At 40.2% G+C, this 14,129-nt stretch overlaps 1 protein-coding gene across 5 annotated transcripts in view; it reads left to right on the forward strand.

Moving 5' to 3' along the window:
* The first annotated feature begins 7,741 nt into the window (after positions 1–7,741).
* LOC144458636 (uncharacterized) overlaps positions 7,742–14,129 on the forward strand; it is a 12,636-nt gene continuing 6,248 nt past the window's right edge. For 3 of the 5 annotated variants that reach the window (XR_013488030.1, XR_013488032.1, XM_078161512.1), the window contains exon 1: positions 10,919–12,678. Coding sequence is in view for 1 of the 5 variants with exons in the window: in XM_078161512.1 (XP_078017638.1) it covers positions 12,495–12,678 (184 nt within the window). In the remaining 4 variants the exon portion in view is untranslated. Of the gene's footprint in view, positions 7,997–10,917; positions 12,679–14,129 lie in introns of those variants that run through there. The other 2 variants (XR_013488033.1, XR_013488031.1) reach the window with 2 other exon arrangements.

Below are 14,129 nucleotides of genomic sequence, written 5' to 3' on the forward strand. Positions count from 1 at the left end.
GGAGAAAAAAAAAAACGCTGTACAATGATTCAGCCAGACTGACAAAGGGAAGGGTAGAGGCTTAGCATCAAAATATGTGCAGATTAAATAAGAACAGGTTCCTGTTTCACTGTCAAGTGCATACTAATGTCTAGAATAAGGTAGAATTAACAGGCATTGTGCTGCTTTAGCAAAGCTATTCTTCAAACTTCACAACAGAAACAGAGGGTTAGTCTAGGGTTACCACTGTTGGAATATCATCTGAACATACAATGGACTGACAAATCACAGTTTAAAGCCCCTTAATCTAACCACTGAGTAGCTACACTGTAGAGGGCCTTAAGTAAAACAGACAAACTCCACATTTTAGTGCTTAATTGCACCATAGTGGTTTAGTAATGAACAATAGTAACTTATGCTTTTCTGGAATGAAACAAATTCAAAATATGACTCAAAGTTCCAGCAATAATCTCCTCTGTCATGCCTCACACTGTGAGGACACTGAAATGGTGAATGGAAGTTCAGCCCAGTGGATAGAGGAAAATGTTGGCATAATACGTCTCTGCAAAGCACGAATACATTAGCCTACATTTGCAGGTTTAATATGTATCATATCAACATTTCAAAAGTGAAGTCTGTCATCTGGAGGTGGATGGTGTGACACCAATGCAGGATGCCTGCCAGGCTGCAGACCACTGTTCAAGACCAACAAACAACAAAACTGGTTGTCACTTTGTGTGCCATTGCTGTGTTCCCAGGGGCTTTTTAGGCACAGGGACATGAAAAGCGGTTGATTTTTACAGAGACATTACATAGCTACATGACACATTTTGTTTCTGAATTATGCAGTTTTTGTCACTGTTAAAATAAAAAAACATCAATATAACAGCTGATTCTAAACTTTTGAATGTGTGAATCCCCACACTGTTTACGGGATCCAATAAGATGCTAGCTAAATCAGATAACTTTAGATTTTTTCTAAATGATATGAACTTTAGATTACCTAGAGAACTGAGAATAATCCTTCAGATTGCTGGATATAAGAAGAAGGCTGTACATTACCAATCAATAGCCACACAGATGAAACGTGCCTTACACAACACACTGAACAGCAGTGGATGAATACAGTTAAGAAAATGAGTTTCAGATCAGTAACACATTAATGTCTTGTATACAGCTGCTTTTAAACATGAATTGAAGTGCAACATCTGGCTCAGAAGTGCCAAAAATGAACAACAAACCTCTTGTCTGAACTCACTGTGTGGGGAACATCTTCACAGATCTGTTGACTGATCCAGATTTTTACCCCTGACATTTCTCAAAGTGTTGGAGTAATTGAAGAGGAGATATATTTGGCAGTGCAGCCAATATCTGCTGTTCTGACTCTGCTATTTCAAATGAACCAGATGTTCAGAAGCACACATCTGGCTTTGGTAGAAATGAGCTTCCAACAGCTTCCCAACATGTGATGAAGAATACAAGGAACAGCATAAACTTTATTTTCTTCATCTTTTTATATGTTCCCATTAGACATCCAACCCAATCCCCAGAAAAAAGGTTGTCATCGTACATTTCTGCAAATGGATATGTTACATATCTACATTATTATGAAGCGATACATTAAAAATGTACATCTCAACATATTGTAGTTAATGTGTGGTTAGGTTTATGCACAATCCCCTCAACCTTCCAATGACAAAGTCAACTCATATATTACTTTAAATATGCATGAAATATACTAATGTAACATATTTGTGGTTTGCAGAAAGGTACAAAGCCAACATTTTATTCTGGGGAGTAGACTAAAACATCTGAAGCTGGAGATTAAGTAGCCAATAGTGGAAAGTAACTAAATACTTTTACTCAATACTGTACTTAAGTGCAATTGATATGATGCATTTGTGCATTACTTGAGTATTTCCATGTTGTATTGCTTTAGTTACTTTTTTATTTAATTACATTTATTTGACAAATAGAGACTTTACATGCAAAGTGATTGACTTAATAAAAATTGATACATTTACATAGATTAACATACAAATGAAGGATAAGGTTCAGTGAGCAGGTCATTATTGCAAAATGAACCTGGACAGGATGATATCCTCACATGAGGACATTATATTTAGGGTTTCCTGCATTTTATACTTCATTCTGCTTAAATTAGACCTGTTGCCCTCATTCGTGGACACTCTTTTTGTGCCATCTGGTTGTAGCAAAAGCACAATACAGTTATCCATGTAAAAACAAGATGGCTGCCATCTCTGCCAAGTCAGTCTGCAGCCGATCTCGGCGCATAAATGGACAAGGTACAAAGCCTGATCACATTTTATGGTTGAAAGTTGTTTATCGATGCTTAATAGTATTTGCTTGATGCATTTGTAGCATCTGACCAATTTTAAGACTCTCAAAATAAACAAATCTCAAGGCTTTTTAATGTGATGCATTATTTGCAGTTTTGCTTTTGCACAGCCATGTTTAGGCATTGGAATAAACAGTTTAGAACAGCTTTAGACTTGAACAGTGACCCCTAAACCATAGAGTAACAAAACATTGAGCAAATATTGCATTGTTTACCATTTTGTTTTTGCAAAACAATGTTAAGACATTGAAACAATCTGTTTTATACTATATTACACATTTGTGACTATTAAAAAAACCCCATCATCCTCACTTTTTTTCAAAACTACTTATTGTTCAAAGACAATGTTTAGTTTGTTAAATTTATCAGGCCTACCAATCCCAAAATAGCTAGGTGGAATTAAAAATGCATACCAAAGAAAGGTTTAGGTCTCAGGAGGATATAGGAACTTGACATAAAGCGAAGGGGTCTTGAATCACCCTGTGTGACCTGCTCAATGTACATTATCCCTTACATTAAGTTGATAAAAATTATCTGTAGTGCTGCTTCCAAATTAATACACCAATTATAATCCACAATTACAATAGGCTATTCTAGGTCTATATATAGATGTAATGTGGAGGCCAGAGGATAGGCCTATTTAGTATTTTTTGTTTGAAACAATTTTAAAAAGCATCTTATTTTACCTGAAGGCACTGTATTTCGCTAACACAAGTTTTGCTAAAAAAAAAAAAAAGCTTTCAGTAATAATCAAGATGATGTAATCTCTTTTATTTTTGTTCACTTTAAGTCCTTATGTGTTTTAAGATCTTATTCATTTGCTGGTCCAATTTCCCTGAGTACACAAGAAACAGTTTCTCTTTGAATTTTAACTGCGCAAGCCATGATGAATGTAAATAACATTGGTTCTTTCCAATCAAAACGCAAAAGAAGGCACTGGCTAAAGTGATAGTTCACCCCAAAATCAAAAATACATATTTTTCCTCTTACCTGTAGCGCGATGTATCAGTCAAGATTGTTTTGGTGTGAGTTGCGGATTGTTGGAAATATTGGCCATAGACATAGCTGCCTTTTCTCGAATATAATGGAACTGGTGCTCAAAGTACCAAAAAATGAATCTCATAACCTCAGCAGCATTGTGCCTATCCAGAAATCATGACTCAGATAATCCACAAACCTTGTTGTGAGCAGTTTCATTTGGGAACTGTCTTCTTCCTACCAAACTACACCTGCCACCCATGTGTTCTGTTCAGGGGACTCATTGAACCCCTTAGTAGTTGTAGCCAAAAGTGAATGCAGGAAATACTATCTATATTTTTAAATAACAGTTACAAGAACTGCAACAATTACATTGCTGATGTGCTAACTTTAATATTTTCCACACACTCAGGAACACAGAATCCGATTGTCGACATGACAGACTCAACCCAAGGCATCATAGACAGCTGGACAGAAACCCTGAAGCCAAACTTCTCCCAGCAGCTTTTCAACATAGAAAATGGATAAATGATTACAGAAGACCTTCAGTGTCATATTTATCATGATGGATTTATTTTACAAAAAGTCTCCAGAAAGACATCACAGTTCAAAGCTGAATTACAAAGCTTCTGAAAGAGCTATGATGTCTCTCGCATGCAGCATTCATGAGAGAGTAATGTTTGTAATGTTAGCTGAATACAACATCATTGACCCTAGAGTTAACTTCTCTAGTGTCCAGTATGACAGATGCACACATCCCTCTGTGCCATGGTTTGGTTTGCGGGTGGGGTTCTGTAGAAAAGAATAGTTCCCACATGAAACTGCTCACAACAAGGTCTGTGAATTATCTTGAGTAACTTCAACATTCCACAAAGCGACATTGCTGCTGAGTTTTTCAAATGTAATTTTTGGCACTTTGAGCACCACAAGCTAGTGCTATGTAGTTCCATTATGTTGGAGAGAAGGCAGACAGCTCTATGGCTGATATCTCCAACACTCAGCAACTCACACCAAAACACTCTGGATTGATAAATAACACCACCACTACTACTAAAAATATGTATTGTGGATTTGGGGGTGGATTGTCCCTTTAAACGTCCTAATTTGCTATAGAACACTGACAGGGGCCATTCAGCAGCATAATGTGGGCTTTTACTTTTGTTACTGTAGCAGCTTGCCTCAACTGAAATCTACTGAGGGGCTGCAGAGTCAGGATAATAAAAGAGGCACTCACTGTTACACCAATTTGTAGAGTCCAGTGAAAATAACAGTGTCAAACTTTGGCTTCTTGCCTATGATGGAATATTTATGGTCTTCGACATGCAAAAATCCAGAAAATAAATCTCCAAATATCTAAACATTTCACAAATATAACAACAGCATTCACCTCGCGTGGCATGGTGGTCAAGAACTGTACGTGCTCATTTGTCCAGATCCACCTATCCAGAGTGAAAGTTCCTGCCAATATATATAAATGATAAGTAACCCCAAACACAAGGATGCCACCTACTGGACGAATTTGGTGCCCACATACACTGATCTGGACATGGCTCCTACAATTGCTTGAAATACATATTGCTGATAGTACCTCTGCACGTTTGCACAAGTTTCCAGTGGTATAGCACATAAATCTGGGCCCAGTACATCTGCTGCCTCCATGGGCACTTTTTAATACTTCCACTGTCAAGCCTAACTGAGCAAACACATATGATAATTACATTGTTTTCAGACTTCTTATTATGATGCAACATTTTACCTATGAGGGGGGCTGTGGATCAGTATTGAACCTGAGCAGCTGCAGCAAGGATATGGCTTTTGTACATGGGACACCTGCTGTAGCTACTGAGTCTTTTGACTCTGATATTTAGTGGAATTTAGGTTATGACATCAGGTTATGACCAACATCAATTGATATAGAATTCTGATGATAGATGACACTGACATTTTGTTGTAAATTGTCCTATTAAGCAGCCAAAATCCAACATCTTCCAAATGTCTCATGCCAACGTCATCTTGATGTAGAATACCAACATTTAGTCATACGGTATGGAGAACAAAACGTCATAATGTTTACATCCCAACCAGATTTTCATTCAAACTCAAAGTTAAAGTCAGTCTGATTGAAGGGACATCTTTCTGATAACATTTTGATGTACAGTGCCAGAAGGATCATGGGTCGCTAGTTTTGTGCTGTTTCAGGAATGAAACATGAAGAATGTAGTCAAAATGTATGACCTTACTGGCAAATTATTTATTATCATTATTATTATTATTATTATTATAAAATTAAAGTCGAGTTCCAGTAACTCACCCATCGCCTACAGTCCTTACTTTAGAGTTGATTCAGGAACTACTTATTCGTAATTTATAAGTTTATGGGATGTTCCTCCTCCATTTCTTATAACTAGCCTACTCACAGTTCTGTGTCGGCTATGACATTGTCAAGTGTTACCAATAACTGTCCTACTACTCTCATTGGTGTACTGACAGAGGCAAAAGTCTAAGTGACTGTCAAAGTTCTGTATTGCAAGGGGGACCAGGGAAGGCAGCACTGGCCCCGAAGGCGAAATTAATAAGAGGCTGACATTGCTGTTTAGGAGTGGCCCGCTCATCGTTTAAGCTGACGCAAAGGTAGTGGTATCTTGTGAACATGAGGCATCCATTTGTACCAACCCTGTTATCATTGGTAATGGAAATAGATAATGCTCCAAAGGCTACATTTTGGCGAATAAACAACTGGCATGGCCATTTTCAGAGGAGTCCCTTGAACTGTCACCTCAAGATATCTGAATGAAAATGGCTTCTATGTGTACCCATGAGTCTCCCCTACATTCAGTACACTCCTTTAAAATAAAAGATATATATTTGTCATTTTAAAGAAAAGGACAATCAGTCTATCTGAAGAGCAATGAATCACCTGAAGATGCATAGCACATTAAAACAGGATTGTTGTGGAACTCAGAATGTCAACTGTACTTAGTATAAGTCTATATGCATCTCAGAAAATAAGTAATATTAACTGTAAAATAATAAACAAAAGAGTATCAGTATAAGGAATGCCTTAACTCTCCATATTGAGATAGTTTACAATGAGCCTATACTTCAACAGCATGACTGAATTCCTGAAATTGAGTTATGGCTCCTGGTTTTGATGCACCATCCCAGATTTTCACTGGCCCCATCTGGCCACCCCTATAAAAAAATTCTGGGGGCACCACTGCTGTCATGTGCAATTAATTGATATGCAGATAATAAAGTAAGTAAAACCTGATGAAAAGGAGTGATAGTATGCTCATGATGACAGATCATTAGAGATAATCTCATTTAGTAGGCATTGCATGACTATGATTTTTATTCAAAGACATAATGTATGAAGCCTTCAGGATGCAACAAAGTGCACCTTATTATTTAGAAAGGCATTGTTTGAAAAAAGCCTGTAGGGTTGATTGAGGTCTCTGTGTTTGACAAGCTGGCCTGCAGTATCTCTAATGGTGAATGGTTTGATCAGTATTGAGTGTTATTAATCAAAGATGTATGAATAATGTTTCTGCTTGTCCTTCACTTTGTACAAATGATTTCAAATACCCCCAGGCTCAGTACAAAGAGAGCACTGGATCTTTCACTTTGATAAAGCAACCTTTGCAACACCAGTGTATGGCTGTGCAGACCCTGCAACTGGAGCGGGTCATCGTATTGTATGCGCTGGACAAAACCTGGGGAAGAGTGAAATTACATTTAATCTAAATCGACCTCGACCTTCAGACGCGCAAGGTCACCGAAGGCCGCGCGCGTCTGCGCCTGTAAGAAATGCAAATCCAGCTCAATAAATATGTTTTAATTCTCCTAATGCGCTCACTGGACCGATTTAATGAAAAATGCCTCAATTCCCCCGCGACTCGTTTTATGGAAAACAACTCCTGAAGGCATGAGAGGGGAGAAGCAGAGAGACAATCTGTTTAGACATGGATTCCGTTTCTTCTTTACCATTCCTCCCAGTGACACACACACACACACACACACACACACATTGAAAAAAAGAGGCAGAGTGGGAGTTTCGGGCCTCTTTCTGTGCTGTAAAACTTTATAGCGATCTGGGGCCCAGTTGTCATGGTACCCAGTTATACGAGCTTGACCGGGGGTGTGGATAGGAAGGGGGTGGGGGGTACACCATTTGCAGAAGTGTGTGTGTGTGTGTGTGTGTGTGTGTGGACAACTCTTCTTCTGTTTATAATTACGGAGAAAGCGGGAGAGAAGATGAATGTGTGTATGTGTTGGGAGAGGGGTGCAAAAAATGGACAAGAAGATGGAGAGGGTGTGTGTGTGAGGGAGAGAGAGAGAGAGAGAGAGAGAGAGAGAGAGAGAGAGAGATATCATTGGACTGTCATTTCATAAAGCAGAAGGTTGCTTTCTCAGCTTGTTACACACACACACACACACACACACACACACACACACACACTAGTTTTACAGCAGGGGCCAGTAAACCAGGACCCTCACTTGGGGAACTTCAACGTCAAAACTGGCCGCAGACCAGCCGAGCCAACCGGGACAGGCCGACGGACACACGGGGAAACAGCGGAAACAAACTGTGAGAGAGACAGAGAGAAAAAGTAAAAAATCACCCTCCATCCCGGAGATCGATCATCGCCGTGCTGCTTGCGTCATCCACCCTCACGCACGGTGAGTCTCTGCTTACTGTACGCATGAGCGGATCTCTCGTTTCTGCCGCATTATTTTCCCATTCACATGTTGTGATCTGCTAACTCTTCAGTCAGGCAGCGTTAAGTGGCCGTTTACAGACAGATCTGACTCATTATGGTGAGGTTAAAGTGGTAGACCAGTCATGCTGACAGTGACATGAGATTAGTATTAAAGGCCTATCTGGACACCATATGTGCTCATCCACAGACCGCAGATCAGCCTATTTTTACCCAACATCCATCTGGGCTTCATATGCAGCTAAAACGTCATTTAGCTCAGAGTCGTACAAAAACATGATATAGGTCTACAAGATGGACAGAGATGGTATTTTGGCAATTTTGTCTTCCGGGAAAACAGCACACAATATCAAGTTTAATCCCGGATTGGTGTTAATGTAATAATTATTTCAATAATCACATTATGATTAATGGTCCCTTTGAGTTAGAGACAGGAAACTGCATGAATCTGGAAGGATTTTAACCCTGATGTGACCCTTGCTAAGTTGATTATACTTTTTTTTTTTTTTTTTTTTTTTATAAATTTGATTGATGACACATTTTAGAAGTAAGCTACAGAAAAAAAGCACAGTCACTGTAAAACAGAATGGATTTGCCTTGATGTGTGATTGGTGCTGACAGAAGCTTTTACACAGCATTAACCCTCCTAAAATCTTGTTATGGATTTATGTCATGGAAGTATTGAAGCAGTGGGTATATAAGAGCTCTGTGTAGGATAACACTATTGGGTTTATTAAGGTTTAAAGGAAATTCTAAAAAGAAAAGGATATATATTAATGTTTATATGTACATATGTGTTTAAAAAAAGTCATTATTTTTAATTATATATAAATACAATATACATGATTATTTGCAGTTATCTTCAGAATTTTCAGCATATAACTTTCCAAAGTAACATTGCACAGGATATAGAGGACTCATTGTGACTGAAGTGACTTCTCTCAAAAGCCTTTGGCCTCACCATAAAGGCAGAAGAAACTGGATCTTAATTAAAGACTTTGTAAGAATGGCAAAAAGTACACACTTAAGAACTGTGTAAAGACATGTATTATCTATGCAAGTTTACTGCAGGTTGTATCATGAATTCCTGTTGCTCACTTCAAGAATTGATCAAGTCACAATGACTTTGTGTGATTAGCTGACACCTACTGGCGCATCAGAGAATGTTAACCCACAGCTGCATACATGATTAATGACAGGAGCACTTTTATATTTTTAGTATATTTGTGTGTTTGTGTTGTTGGAACCATTACAGTGAACAAGGAAGAGAATGGTGCACTAAAACCAAAAAACAAGTAGCATGTGGCAGCTTATAAATCAGAAGAGAATGGACAGACATGTTTAAGTATGCATCAGCAGTTTACATTGTACAGAAGAGAGGAGGGAGAGCTGGGTGTGTATGTTGTGTCAGGCATTTGACTGTCACATATCAGCATCACTAGAGGTCATTTCCATGGTTTGCAACAGGCTACCAGTTTGATAAAACTATGAGAACATGTTTAGTTTAGCTTTCAGAGGCTGAACAGGTATCATTTTTGATGGAAGCTTACTTGTTGGCATTTAAATGGATGATTAAATGGATGCATTGAGTAACTGTGATTTAACTGATCTTCATTGACAATTCATTATGTGTTAACTGATCACATAAGCGCTGGTGACTTGATCATTTCTTTATAGAATGTAACAGAACATCATGCATTCATGCATGCATTAATTCACCATGAGCATGGTATGCATTGCTGCACCTTTGTGATAAAGTACTTGCAACTTTTCCATTGTGGAGCTCACATGTTTTTCAAGAGCCTCCAAACCGCTGAGCTGACCTCTAGCCAAAAACATCTTTCATAAGAGGTTTAATAAAATAATTTTGATGTGTGTAGTATGTTGTGTCCAAAAGCAGCAGTTTGCATCGATGTCACGTCTTTATACTGCAAGTGTTGGCAGATGCTGCGGCTCCGTGTTTGCAGTGTGGTTATAGATGTGAATGGGGAGGTGTCAAAGAGAAAAACAGCGCCATTTGGAGGCAGAAATGATCCACTGCACCCCATTCCATTCTCAGTGCAGTTATGCACAACACAAGAGCAGTTTGCTTTGATTTTAAAGGCCATCATCATGTGCTTATATGGCCCTCCTCCTCTTTGTCTTTTGGAATTTGTTGTCAAGTCACGTTTTAAGCGCACCAACGTAACAGCGAGTTCCACTCCTGGCCTGTGCAAAAGGGGCATGCGTTTTCTTTTTAAATCTTAATTATGACAGACTGAAAAAGACTGCTTAAATCTACAGGTAAATATATTCATTTACAATATGGACACCTCATTCTGCAATCATGTATATACTGTATTTCAGTGAGACAGTTATTCTAACAACCGTAACAGTTGTGTTAGCGTCATAGCCTATTTCCGCTTTTTGTGCTTGTAGACATATCCCGATTTTGAACCCCTCGGTGATATCCAACTTTTATTGACAATTTATAGTTTCTGCAAACTGATATGAATTAATCTTTGCATGTAAATGTGCTCATGGCTGTCAGGATAGTGCTGATATATGACAATGTTCATACTTTACTTGCAAAAATGGCAGTGTGCGTTAACGTATCATTTATGCTACTGTATTACTGCAGAATTTAAAAAAGTGTATGACTGAATAATTAATAAGCAATTGTGGACATTGATATTCAAATTGTTTGTTTAGACCCAGAAAAAAAGGTCACATATATGGAGGAGTGAGAAGCAGAGGGGCGTATAGGTAACATTTAGCCAAAGTGACATTTTACCAATTTTGCAGGACAGAAAAAAAAGAAGGCCATACATTGTCCAGACTTTGGATCTTGAGTTGAACTCATTTTCGCCCTAAATATTACACACACCCCTTTGATTCTCACCCCTAGAAGTTTTATTTATTTTTTATTAGAATGAAGAGATAGCTTGGAGGCTTAAGAGGCCGCATGCGCTTTAAACCAGGGGACGGAACACATCAGGCAGTTTGTTCTCATAATCTTGAGTGAAAGTAGAATACAAAACCCATAGTTAGCTCGTATCTTAATAAGTGAAAATTTGTAAAACGCGATGCAGACAGTCTTTAAAATGCGTGTACAGCGCGCGGTGCATTTCTGTTGCTGGATCGTGCAGGGAAACACTCACAAATGCGCTGTAGTTTTTCGCCAGTAGTACCAGACATTTGAGGGAAAACGTCTTATGTTTAATTTTAGCAGCTCTGGATCATGTTCTCGTGTTTCCATGAGATTAAAACAAACCCCTGCTGCTGCACCAGCCCTCCTTTTGTGAAGGGCAACGACTTGACTTCTCCTGTGATTACAACCTCAACTTTTACCCATGCATTCCTCGGGAACATTAGAATACTTCATAGAGCATCCGCTATCTTGAATCGATGTACAGGCCTAATCGGAGGGGAAATTCCACAGCGGGCTGCTGCATTGAAGTGAACTGTAATTGGATGCAGCTTGGGAGTCAGGCCGCCTCGGCCTCCTGCCCACGTTCAGACTCTGAAACAAGCGTGGTTCTCATTTAAAGCGGCGGTGAAATATGGACAGAGTGACTTTTAATGGCGCCTGTAGTCGATTTCCCGTTATAAAGTAAAAAGAAAGGAGGAAAGAGAGAAAGAAAGAAAGAAAGAAAGAAAGACAGCAGCCGTCAGAGCTCGGGGCGTGGTCTGCCCGTGAACCTCAGACTGCCATTGGCCGCCTAACAGGAAGCGTTTCCAGACACAGTCTGTCTCTACCCCCATAATCCCAAACTATGGCCCCCTCCTACTAGAACATGTTTCCCTAGCAATGTCAGAGCGTAATACACACATAGTGAAGGTGCATCTCCATTTATTCCTTCAACCTCCGCATCCTCCTTGCAACCACAAAACGCATGGTACTCGAATCACCTGCCGCCGCTCAAAAATAATGTCATCTCAGAGTCGGTGTGCGCGTGAGGATGCGCCAGGAGCAGCAGCAGCAACAGAGCGAGCTATAACCCCCGATGTCACCTCAGTGTCAGCCGTCGCCAGGTGGGCACGATATGCAGCCAGAGCCTCCAACAAGGCATCAGCACCGGATGGAGCAAGGCGCACTAAAAATCGTCCCGGTTCCAGAGGAGCGTAACGCACGTGCTCTCAGCATTCCAAAAAAACATCCTCCTCTTTCTCCCCTCACGTCATTCAGGGACCGAGCCGTCAGCTCAGGTCCAGACTGCCGCCTGCAACCGGACATGTGCCCGGTTCCAGCATCCTGGCCGCCGCCGAGCCAACGCGTCATCATCACCACGGTATTCATGGAGCTTCTCCCTGGTGCGAGCTCGGTTTTGTGACTGGCATCGTTTCACCGTCACAGCTGCGGCAAACCTCTGTTTAAAGTCCAGTAGGGCGGCTTTGAACTCCATCACAACCGCATCACAGATGATCTCCATGGAAGTTCCGTCTCACGACCAGCGACCCGTTATCCTCGGGCTTAGTGGATGATGGCAGCCGGTTTATCATCAACACTGAAGAAGAGGCAGGATAAAGAAGAGGTCCTGCTGATGCTCCATGACAGGCAGCAAGAGGAAATAACGGCAAGGATTAACAGTTCCAGTCCAGAAACTGTCGCAGGGACTGCTGCTGCAGCGGCGGAGGAGCGGGTATCACCGGGACCAAAGCAAGGTATGTGGGAGAGAATGAGAGGGAAGAGAGGGAGAGAGGATGACAAGATGTGCAGAGGGGGAAAGAAAGACAATGGACATAAATTTGGGAATGATAAAAGCAGAGAGGGAGGACAAAAATCGGATAAATGAAAAAGTGGATGAGGAAGATAAAGAAGAGGGGGATGAGTGTTGAAAGTGAGCAGAGATGGGAGGGATGGATAAAAGATGAAAGGATTGAAGAAAACAAAGGGGAGGAGACTCAAAAACAGCTGATGGAGGTGGACACTGTGGGCCTATAGCCAAGCGTAAATCGGGAAGAAGAAGAAGAAGAAGAGGAGGAAGAAGAAGAAGAAGAAGAAGAAGAAGAAGACGACAGTTGGGTGGGGGGTGAGGGGGGTTGTTGTTTGGTCTGGAGGCAAGACGAGAGGTGACTCCTCTGTCCTTTCCTGTCTGCCTCACACTGTCTTTCTGACTTCTCTTTATTCGGTTTTATGGCGGGCTCTTAAAGACAAAGAGAGTCATTTTTTCACCTCTCCCTGAAATGAATTTATTGCTGAGCTGAATTGCCCTCTTCCCGTGTCCAGCAGCCGGACACGAAGGGCCCTCCGGACATAAACCAAACGCACTGGTGTTTGTCTGAGTTCCTCTCGTCTGCTTTGGGCAGAGGAAAGTGAAAGGAAAAATATTTCGTACATACGTTTACTTTAAAAAGTAGGGTTAAAGTTAGTCTGAATGAATAATGAAAAAAATAATTAAACTCAAATAATATCAGACTTATGAGTTAACACAGGTGCATTTGGAAGAAATAAATGAATAAGATGCAGTTAGCCTATAAGCACATTGCAACTACATCCGGCTCTATTCCAATAACAAGAGTTTGTGTGTGTGTGTGTGTGTGTGTGTGTGTTTTCAGTCCAGAATGATGGTGAACACACACACACACACACACACACACACACACACACACAACCTACAAAAGCTCTAAATGCGTTATAACTTTCAATCCGCCTCGATTCAGTGACAAGTTTTATTTTATTTCTTAAAAAATCAAGTTTTATTTGATCGATTGTGGATTTTATTCCTCTGCACAGACAAATCAGACAAATGTCAGCTCTTTCATACTCACTGTGCGCCTGTGCTATAGGTTACAGGGCGGCAGTGTGTTTATTTTCGTCCTACAGTCCTAATCTGTTTTTTTAGAAATGAAATTAATTTTTTGTGTATTTTACAGCTCATTTGCAGTCTCATTTCCGTATACTGTAGTAAAAGAGTTGTAAATCAAGTTTATATTTATAAAAATGTAGCCTATTGTATTTTTAAAACCCACTTGAGGCTCACAGTTAACACATTTCCCAAGTTGAAGGTAGAGGTGTGTTTTGGATGTTGTTAAAGCTGAGAAGCCTGCACTGAGGAGTGACGAGATACGGTCAGAAGTTGGTGTTAATCCTGCAGCTTCTTCGAGTCAGAAAA

The sequence above is a fragment of the Epinephelus lanceolatus genome, chromosome 18, assembly GCF_041903045.1.
Source record: "Epinephelus lanceolatus isolate andai-2023 chromosome 18, ASM4190304v1, whole genome shotgun sequence".
Classification (NCBI taxonomy): Eukaryota; Metazoa; Chordata; class Actinopteri; order Perciformes; family Serranidae; genus Epinephelus; species Epinephelus lanceolatus.